Source organism: Rhea americana, unplaced genomic scaffold (assembly GCF_003343005.1).
Source record: "Rhea americana isolate MKP2758 unplaced genomic scaffold, rheAme1 scaffold_41, whole genome shotgun sequence".
In the NCBI taxonomy this organism is placed as follows: domain Eukaryota; kingdom Metazoa; phylum Chordata; class Aves; order Rheiformes; family Rheidae; genus Rhea; species Rhea americana.
In genome coordinates, this window is record NW_028186546.1 from 1,659,691 (window position 1) to 1,670,321 (window position 10,631).

A 10,631-nucleotide genomic window follows, 5' to 3' on the forward strand; every position below is an offset into this window, starting at 1 on the left:
GCGAGCAGGGTGTGGTTGCGGGCGGGGTGGCAAAGAGCGGGGCAGAGGGAAGGGCGACCTGGGTGGGGAACGAGGGAGGAGGCCAAGCAGTGGGGCGAGATGTGGTGACATGATGACATAGGGCCTGGGGAGGGGACGGGGGGGAGGTGGCACCGTGGGGACACAGTGGGGCCGTGACACGGGCCCAGCGAGGCCGGGCCGGGCCAGGCCGAGCTCGGGGAGGTTTGGGGTGAGACGGCACCTGGTTTGCTGGGGTGGGTGCAGAGGTGCTTGGGTGGGGAGCCTTGGCGCGGCGGGGAAGGGCAGGAAGGTCGCTGCTGAGGACACAGAGGACGAGGAGAGGAGATGCATTAGATGGAGAGCCAAAACGGAGCAGCAGGGCCAGGCGGTGGAGAAGGCTGGTTGAGGTGGCAGTGGACAAGGAAGAAAAAAAAAAAAGCAGTGGAAAGGAGAGAACAGGGTATGTTTTGGGGGGGGAAGAACCGTGCAGGTTTGGCAGGGACTGGGCACAGACCAAACAGGGCTGTGAAAATTAAAAAAAAAATAAATAAAATCCCCCGAACGATGTTTTTAAATGCCGTGTTGGAAATGGTCCATGGAGTGAGGTAGGTGCAAAATGGATGGCAGCCTTCATTTTGGTAGCAGCACGGAGCTGCCGTTCAGGTGGCCGTGGCTGGTGACTGACTTCAGCCATATTTGAAGTGGAACCGAGTGGTTATTTGTTTGCTTGTGCTGGAGTTGTTCCTCCTGGAAAGAAATTGCTGTGCCGTGAGAGCGAAAGAGCGTCAGCATCGCTYGCTGCTACCTGCACATTAAAATGACTTCAGCAGATGTCTCAGTCCGGCATAGCCCGCTCTGAAAACAGGACTTGAGATTAATCACGCGTCTCGTAGCAAGGATCAGTCTGTTGGTAGCAATGCTGAGATGTTAGTGTTATATTATTAATGCAATTTTTTAAAGATGTATTCTCTCTCTTTAGCATTAAAGAACTTTCTTCGGTTGCTGGAGAAAATAATCTTTTTTTTTTTTGCCATTGTGGGAAAAATAAGAATTATAGATCAAAAGACCTGCTGAACTGGATGCTGCTTGCGTTTCTGATCGCTAGCAAGCGCAGCTCAGTAATGCTAATGTAGCGGCAGTGTGGCTGTTACAAGCTGTTCCTTTTGCCTCTGTCTTCCTTTCCCGCTTGCTCTAGATTATTACAGCAGTGGCCCTGGGCAAGGATGTGACTTGTCAAGTTAATGTTAAATAACTAAGATAATTACAGGATTTTCTGTTTACTGCAGAATTAGTAGGGATGAAAAGAGAAAAGTAGGGGTGCAGCAACACTAGCAGTGGCGGTCGCCGTTATAATTTAAATGTGGAGAAACCATCTTGATATGTGAAAAGCCACTTGTGTGGCTGTTGTCCTGAGGAAATAGCAGCAAAAGATAGAAATGGGAGCTGTGGGGTTGTCAGTTTGAGAAATGCTAGTTAATAGACTGCAATCAGCTGTAGGAAAGTRGAGATACCTGATATGAAGATTAGTGTGGACTTAGATGAAGCTGTCCTTTAGGTAAATGTACTTGTCTGCTTTGCTCATGAGTCATTTCTGTGACTTTAATTTTAAATGCCCGTAAAAATTGAGCTCCTGATTTGTTKCAGGAAAGTTGAATGTAATGCAAAGACTAGATTAAAAAAAAAATAGGTGTTCAGGCAGTTTTTAATGACAAGATTTGGATCCGTTTTGGAAGGTCAGGACAGTATGATTTTTGGATTGCAAGATAAGCCTGTCTTTCCTAAACAATTTTTGTGATGAACGAAAGAGAAATGTATTTACACATCCCTTAAGAGGGGGAACGTGTCTGATGTAAAGGTAAATTCTGTCGTGAAGTTAAAATGCTCGACCCCACCTTAAGGACAAGCAAGTCTAAACGGAAGCAAACCACTTAACGGGCACAGGATGGAAAATGTCCTCCTCCAGCTCCCGCTCGTCCGCTGCCGGTACGTGGCAAACAAGCTTTGTGACCTTGAGGCTCGTCTTGCCTGCGTGTGCTGGCAGATGCCCTGGCAGATGAGCCCGACTTCCCCAGGAACGAAAGGATTTCAGCGGGCTGCAGTTCAAGCTCGTGATCTTTCTGCCTCCCTTATAGTCTGTATAGACTGATAACGTGCAGCGAGGACGGTCTGGGACTGAGGGGTGGTTCAGTCGAGTGCGTCGAAATAATCCGGATGAGAGCGGTGGAAGCGACGTCCGCGGTCAGTGCCTGTGTGCATCCCTGCTGTGAAATGTTTCTCGGTGAGCTTAAATTACAAATCTGCATCACGGAAGCTGCGATTTGCCGTTTGCCACAGATAAAAGGAGGAGAAGTCAAGGACGTTGTTGTCCCCTCYGCTTCTTGTTCTCCTCGGAAAAGTTGTGAAGCAGTTTTGTTAAAGGTCCTATTTGCACTGGCTTAGTATGTTGGTAGGGTGTGAAGAGGAGCTTAATAGTATTATTGGCATGTGCAGAAATGCTGATGTAGAAGAAGATATGTCAGCTCTGCAGACAATACACAATTCATTTCTGATGATGAATTCCTGGTGCCCTTAATGAACTCTTCTGCGTGTGCAAACTGGACTAGAAATACCCTAGATGAATAACGAGGGCGTCCCCCTTAGCGTCGCCTTTAGCAGGGCTCCGGGACAGCGGCGCCGAACGGCGTGCGGTGGGTAGGCTTGACCGCCTCCCAAGCGCAGAACCCGAAACGGAAGATGGTCAGACTGCAGTGAGTTGTGGATTTTTTTTTTTTTTTTTGTAATGAATCCTCTCTCTGATAAAAGAAATGGGTCAGCAAGTAGCCTCCATCTTGTCACTTCTTTTCCAGTTCATCAGCTTTCCGCGCTCCTCCCCTTCCTTCCTCCCTTTCCCTGTCTCTCCAGTTCTTCTGTGCTGCTGCACTACGGTTCTCTTCCTTCCTGAAAACCTCATTTTCCCTGACTTCAGATTGTTTCCCCAAGACTTCTCCTTTCTGTAGATTTACTTAGCTAAAAAAGGAGCTTGGCTTCATGGTTTTGCCTTGCAGCACCCGTAATATTTTACTGTTTGACAGCAGGGGAGGAGAAGTAAGTTGCTTAAAGTGTATAGGGTATTTATAAGTTCCAAAACAAAGCCTATACCAAAAAAAAAAGGCATCCTCATCCTTCATATCATCTTTCTAACTGATTTTCTTTTTTTAAAGTTACYGATCTAGAATCTTGTATCAGGTACACAAAATACTGTTCTGGCAGCTTCTTAGCAGTGCAAAATTCAAGCTTTGCCTTAAATACCTTTTCATTTTGGGAATTGTGTACAAAATGTGATTTCCTAGCAGGGCCTGTTTTTAGAGCAGTGAGGATACGTGGACTTAGTGTCGCTTTTTATTAAGCGCTGGCTAATATTTTTTTTCAGCTCTAAAATTTCCATAGTAATATAACATTATTAAAATATGTTGAATATTTTACAGTAAGCATAGAGATGCTGTCATACACTCCACTAAATCATCAGTCTAGCTCTGTAGGCTAATCTTTTTAGCTTCTAGTATAATTGGCTCATAACTTACAGATCAGTCTGAAATACAGCTTGAGCTGCATGTCATATGAAGGAAATCCACCATGGAGAGCTTTAATTATATCGCCTCTTTCATCTTGACACTTCTGGAGCTTTCAAAATTTGAACCAAGTAGAATGAAATAATAATTTTATTATTATTTTACTTATATAGTGTCCATAACAAATAAAGGCATTATTTTTCTCKTGTCCCAGAGAGCTTACGGGGCTGACTTTTAAAGGGATTTCAAGATGCAGGGTAGAGAAGGAGGGTGGTAGCCTTTACTGTGGGAACATGTAGCATCCTTGAGCTTTTCTGTATGTGAAGTTACTTAGTAAGAGCTGTAATACCCGTAACTTTCTTTGCAGCCTGGTGGTCTGTTTGTTGTTGCGTATCCATAGCTCTGTCCGATAGAAGAAAGTTTGTTTTTCAAGACCGAGAGCTGTTCTTAAACCGTGTATATGAAACCATATGCGCAGAGCTGCTTTTTAAAAGCATCTGCACGAAGGGAAAATGGTACTTTGTCAGGCCGAAAATTAAAGAAGTTTTCTCTTAAAGAAAATGGCTTTCAGAATTCTTTACAGCTGCCGTTCCAGTTTTATGGAGTTAAGGAAGCCAAATAAAAAYGTAAAGCTCCTCACTGTGTCTGGCTTGCGGGGTGACGACATGAGCTTGCCTTGTTCGTACGCCCGCTACTTTCCTTGTTGCGTTACGGTGTGTATTTATTTTCTTCCGTCTTGGTCCGTGTTTGAGGAGCGATGTTAGCGACTGTGATTGTGCTGAGAGCAAACTGAAAGAAGAGAAGAACTCTCCTTGATAGAGTTCCTTTAAGGAAAAGACTGCAGAGCCTTTTTGAATGGAAACTGGTCCTCACTTTGAGAAGAGGATTTCCTGCCTTTCTTAAAAGTCCAAAGATCCAACTGAGAGGCCGACCACTTCCCCCAAGGTGCTGGGTAAGAGCGAGGTGCTGGGTAAGAGGAGATTCGTCCTGTGGTGGGGGATCCTGTGCTCCGTGTAAGGCTTTCTTCGTCTTTCCCACCCTTCTCCGGCTGGTAAGTGCTTGGAAGAAAGAGAAGGGCTTGGCTCTTCCTCGCAGCACACGTGATTCAAAGCTTTATAGCAAGGGGATTTCTGGGCTGCGCTGGAGAGGCTGTGTTTGAATTTTCTGTCTTGGCCATTAAAGCCAGCCTGTTCTTGCGCTGGTTATTTTGGCAATGCCTGGGGGAAAAAAAAAAAAAAACCTCAGGGCTGCCCATGGGCTTTGGGATGCCACCGGTTCGCGTGCTGTTCTAGACCTGCAGCGTTCTGCAGCAGCTCTCTTGAAAAATGCTTCAGTGGCTTGCATGTGAAAAATCTTTGGAAAGCTTTCAAGTGCACAGTAGATGCTGGAAAAATCAGTATTTTAAGAACAAACTCGGTAGCAGATGGCGATGGCATTCGTCCAAGAGAGCTTCCTCCTTCCTCCGGGGCATGGATTTTTCTAGTGCTCAGGTATGGGAGAGCTGTTACTGCCGTGCATGCTCGGCTTGACTGGCTTCCTGTAAGTGTACAAAAAAACCCAATTCTCCATGTTGTTGAAATAACAGTACCTGTCTCTCCTCTTGTCTGGGCGCCTCACCCTTGTTCAGTATTTTTACTTCCAGAAAAATGAGTCTGTAGAGGAAGTTCTGTCCGTGCTGCGCCTCATTACTTGAGTGCTCGGTTCAAATTGCACAGTGATCTCTCTCCTTTTTGAAAAAAGTCCTTTATGGTGCAGTAAAGAAGTACTTAATTTTGAACTAAAACACTTCTTCCATGGATTCTTTACCTCGCACCGGCACGTCTAATAAGAGGGCGCYATAATTAAGAATCGTGTGGTATAAATTATGTTATCTTAAAAGGCTGTCTTCTGGAAGTTGTCCCGGGTGGTTTTCCCGCGGTGTAGATGAACATCACCGAGGGGGGAGACCTGCGCTGCCGCTCCGCAGAGCTCCTCCGCGGCCGGCGCGGGCCAGCGCCGCTCGGAGGTGCGAGGCCGGCCCGGGCCCGCGGTCCTCTCCTGGGGCTCTCGGGCTTCGGGGCTCCTTCTGGGAGATCGGGCAGACTTCGTAACCTCACGGACCGCGTTCGCGATGCACCTGCCCTAAAGTCCGGAAGGTTTGTCTCCCTGAATTTAGGAGTTCGGTATGTGAACTTCACAACCGGCTTTGAAATGAACTATTCTAACGAAGAAATGCGCGTTGCTAGCTGAACGTGTACTCTGAAATAGTGCACAAACAGTACAAACGTGGTGGTGAAGCAGCTTACCTGTATTTTCAGTCATACATCTTCATTTCTGGATGCTTTTATGGTCTTCCCCCATCTTCTGGCCTGGCATAGCCTGGCAAAATAAGGTTGTGGGAGAACTGCTATCTCTGAGTACAAGGGTGGGAATGCTTTAAAAAGAAGATACAAATAAGGGAGAGYGTGGGCATGGTAATACAAGAGGAAAAAAAAAAAGTACATCCTGAGAGGAATGAACATCCTCCAGAAATCAAAAGAAGATTTCCCAGCGCCAGGACAGCGAGTTTCCGGAAGCAACCTCTTCATCGGATTAGAGGTGACAAAACAGCTGAGTGCTTTCAAGTGAGTGGGAAATCTGTGCAAAGGGATTCCCGGCTGGAAGTGACTGGCCCAGATGGGAGAAGACTTGGCGAAGGAGCACGGGAAGTCCCTTCCAGTTCCTTTTGCGGTGTACGACTCGCCAGTTCTCCAGCAGCAAACACAGTAGTATTGAAAAGCGAAATGCATGTGAAGAAAYGGATTTTAATGACCGTATACGTGGATCGAGCATTTAAGTAGAGCCGTATTTACCAGTTCCAGTCGCTGCAGGGACTGGGAAGAGGTGGAAGAAAGTGTTCAGTTAGACAAGCGGCAGCTTGCTGGTCGTGTCAAGCATCGGTTCTCGTTCTTGCGCACGGCCTTGCTTGGCAGCCTGACTTGACTGCCAGGACAGTGTTTTAACCTGTGTGTRTTAGATGATGCTTTTTTTCGTGCCTTTTCTCTCAATAGCAGAGCATGGTGCCTATTCAAAGTGTGCGCTTTTTTTTTTTTGATGTAGGTAGGCGATACGTGTGGGGCTTTCGTTCCAGCTTCTGCTGCGTTACGTCTCAGCACGGAGGTAAAGTTCTTGCAGGGTTGGTGGGCAGGTTTCCTTGTCCTGCCGTTAACATGGTGATAATAACAGCTGTGCAGCGCACTGGTGGCTTGAGGGTGTATGTGCCATATTGCAGAAGCTTTAATACAGCATCAGGAGGGCTTGTGTACAGTGTGTTTGGTTTAGGATGTCGGGAAGAGCAGGCGAGTGAGACCAGCAGGTGCTCGGTGGGTTTTGTTTGCTGCCCCAATAACCCCCCTTCGGCAGGTTTTCTCTTTCTGCTGCTTTTGTTTGGTGGATGAAGCTCCGCTGCGCTTGCGTAACTCCCCTGCAGCAAGAGCTTTTCCTTTTTTGAGTTTAGAAATCTTTGCAGCAGTGGCGAGAAGAGCAGGAAAAGGCAAACATACTTTTTTAAGCATTTTTTTTTCCATATGTGTTAAAAAGTAACGGCAATGCCGGAAAAAACGGCCTATCGAGCCATCTTTCATGTAAGCAGAGCACCGTGCTTGCCGTGAGACGTGTTAAGAGGAGCCACGGTGGGGTGTAAAGTTTTGGTCCGTGCTGTCTTTCCCTTTGCTCGTCCTCTGGGACCTTGGGCTGCGCTTTCCGGGAGGATGTTCTTCCAGCTTCGTGTCCCGGCGATASAGTTCTTGCGTTACGTGGCGAGACCAAGGCAGCCGACATTCCTTTCTTGACAAGTTGTTGAACTATTATTTTTTTTTTGTGAAAAATAAAGAGCTTCTTGAGGGGGGTGTTGAAATGAGATACATAGCTGGACTTCTCTGCAAGTAAAGCACTTGCAAAACGTTCATCCCAAAATAGCGGTGGAGTTTTCAAGGTAGGAATGAAGTGTTGTGGAGCAGGCTCCCCAAACGGGTGATCGGCGCGAGATTTTTGTTCTACTCTTGATCACCGGGTGCAAATGAAACGTCGTCGAGCTGCATCGATCCTGAAATTCATCTAAGGCATGCAAAATCAGAAGCGGTCAGGCAAAAAGTCCTTGAATTGCTCTTGTTTTCTCTCTCCCTTGGATGGTGATTCAGGTCTCCCTTGTTCAGTGTGAACTGTTATTTTTATGCCTGTTCCTGTTTGAGCTAAATGCTTTAGAAATGGAGAATGATTAGAATTTGAACATGCTTCCTAAAATAGAGCTTGCATCTTCTTTCATTTTTGTGGTGACAGTTGGGGGTGATCTCTGTGTAGGTATATAAAAATAACTTGGTGGTGTTAAAAAAGAGAAAAAAAACCCAAACTGATGGTTTGAGCAGCTCTGGGAGAGCTGTAATGCTCTGAAAGATCTGTGTTACTTGTGCTGTTTACAGCAACCAAGTTAACCCATCGCTAGCCTATCCTTCAGCTCAGTACTATTAATATTAATCTATTCCAGTTTGCAGCTCTAATCGCGGTTTCCATCTGATCAATGTTTTTCTCTTGATCTTTTCCAAGAAGCTCATTATCCAGTACAGCTGTAAATGTTGCTGGGCCTCACACTAACACATATCTTGTACCATGGGGGAATTTGACTAATAAAATAATCCAATTAGACATTTGTTTTTGTCTCCCTGGGGCATCTTAGATTACTCGTCTACCTCAGTGTTATGTGTTGTAATTAGTTAACGTTTGTACATCACTTTGATGTGAAAGCACCGGCATTACCCTTGGCTCTGGCTCTGGATCAGAACTTTATAAAAGAAATAGATAGGGATTAAAACTGCAGCTGTAGCTAGCTAGTGGATAGATAGTAGGTGACTGCTATGTATATGTTCAAGGGTACTTTCTGTTGCTGCTCTAACTATTTTTGAGTATTGTATATCATATTTGGAGCTCCAGAACGTGGGATATCTCTAGAAATTCGAGTTATGCTCATTTATTTAGAGCTATGGTACTTCAGTGTAGAGCACTTAGTCAAAGTCTCTGAAAGAGAGGAGAGAGGGACTAGATTGCTAAAATTTTTCCTAGTTTTGCATTTTAGAAATGTATGGATCAAGTGGGCCTGCATCTTTGAGTCCTGGAGAATTGCATGCGTTAACTATGGGGTAACTATTTTGCTGATGGTATGACAATATCATATCCTGTTTCTTTTTCTTTGTTTCTTTTTTTCCCCTCTCTCTCTAGTCTTTCCTTGGTTTGGCTTGGATATCGGAGGGACCTTGGTCAAACTTGTTTATTTTGAACCAAAGGACATCACTGCTGAAGAGGAGGAGGAGGAAGTGGAAAATCTCAAAAGCATCCGAAAATACCTGACATCAAACGTAGCCTATGGATCTACAGGCATTCGGGATGTGCACCTTGAACTAAAGGACCTTACMCTGTGTGGACGTAAAGGCAATCTGCACTTTATACGCTTTCCTACTCATGACATGCCTGCTTTTATTCAAATGGGCAGCGAAAAACACTTCTCAAGCCTCCATACTACCTTATGTGCCACGGGAGGTGGAGCATACAAATTTGAGCAGGACTTTCGCACAGTATGCATTTTTGGCTTATATACAATTAGGATCTGGTAGTGAACCTTTGTATAAGCTTAAAATTAGAAATACTTCCAGCCTTTCCCTGCAGACTCTAAGCTTCTCAAAATCTTAGCTCAGAAAAAGCATATCTATTTTAACTCAGACTTAGCACAGGAAACAGCGTGTGGAGTCGAGTTCACATCTCTGTACTTGCTTTCCTAAAAATGCCTGTAATGTTCCTGTAACTCTAAAATTCACTCTAACTTGCATGGCCTGTGCTCTTGCCAGGCTTTGTATATTGGTCTCCAATTTTGCTGATCTGCATTGTGTTTTTCTCCTCATCGCTCTCTGTAAAGATCTTAATATTTGCTTTGTTGCTCCTTTGCTCACGAGGTTTCGTTTCAAGCATGCGTGCTACTGAGTTGATTGAGATTTGTGAGATTAGGTGGTGAATTAACTCTAGGGAGGAAAATGGTTGGCATGTGACATCGTCGTGTGGCTTCATTATACGCTAGGTTCATGTTTTGAGGTGAAATACATATTTGAGAAATACATTGTTTAACCAGGGCTTGAAAAATGTACCAAATCCATGCTAAGGCGGCCTTGTGTGCACTCCAGGCAGCGACATGGGGGGAAGACAATCATATAACTTCCTCCTGGTTTCTGCTGAAAAAGTGGGGATTTCTCCCCTCCCTTCTCCCTTTCCTTTGCTTTTCTTGTTAGTGCCTCACAGTCTGGGCCCGAATCAGGCCCTTGGAACCTGGTGGGATTCCTTTGGCTTCCATCTGTGGATCAAGTTGTTTTTCTCCCTCTTTCAAGCGTGCACGCTTTAAGGCCAGGATAGTTAGTAGTTCACGTGCATGGAGAAAGATGGAGCCCTCCTGTGAGCCTCTTTCTCTCCCAGCACAGGGAATCCTGGATATAGCTGAATTTAGCTGGCAACGAATACATTTTTCTAGCCCTGAACATAAGCACTTTAGATCTCTAGCTATTTCCTGATCTATTTATTTATTTTTATTTTTTCCTCTAGATGGGTGACCTTAAGCTTTGCAAGCTAGATGAACTTGACTGCCTTATTAAAGGAGTTTTGTACATTGATTCAGTTGGATTCAATGGACATTCAGAATGCTACTATTTTGAAAACCCAACTGACGCTGAAAGATGTCAGAAGCTCCCCTTCAACTTGGAGAATCCATATCCTCTGCTTTTGGTGAACATTGGCTCAGGGGTCAGCATTTTGGCTGTGTATTCAAAAGAAAACTATAAGCGGGTAACGGGCACCAGGTGAGCACTCTAAGGGGGGAATTTCACTTGGAGGTTTGTTGTAGAGTTTGGAACGTGCTTCTGCAGGTGACTTGTATATAGCCTTTTCAGGGGCAAGCTGCACTAAAGGTGGTGGGTTGAATGACAGAACTGCTTTTCCTTCAGTATCTCTGCCAACAAAAATAACTTCTGCAAGAGGGCATCTGAATTTCATGCTCTGGTTTCTTTACAGCAACTGGTTTGTTTGGAAACTCCA

The 10,631-nt window shown here is 45.2% G+C and overlaps 1 protein-coding gene across 2 annotated transcripts in view; it reads left to right on the plus strand.

The window, feature by feature from the left end:
- The first annotated feature begins 232 nt into the window (after positions 1-232).
- Positions 233-10,631, plus strand: part of PANK2 (pantothenate kinase 2) — a 17,088-nt gene continuing 6,689 nt past the window's right edge. The window contains exons 1-4 of one of the 2 annotated variants that reach the window (XM_085314663.1): positions 233-460; positions 6,627-6,686; positions 8,778-9,130; positions 10,143-10,396. In XM_085314663.1, coding sequence (XP_085170789.1) covers positions 355-460; positions 6,627-6,686; positions 8,778-9,130; positions 10,143-10,396 — 773 coding nt within the window. In that variant the 5' untranslated portion in view covers positions 233-354. The remainder of the gene's footprint in view (positions 461-6,626; positions 6,687-8,777; positions 9,131-10,142; positions 10,397-10,631) is intronic. The other variant, XM_085314664.1, reaches the window with a different exon arrangement.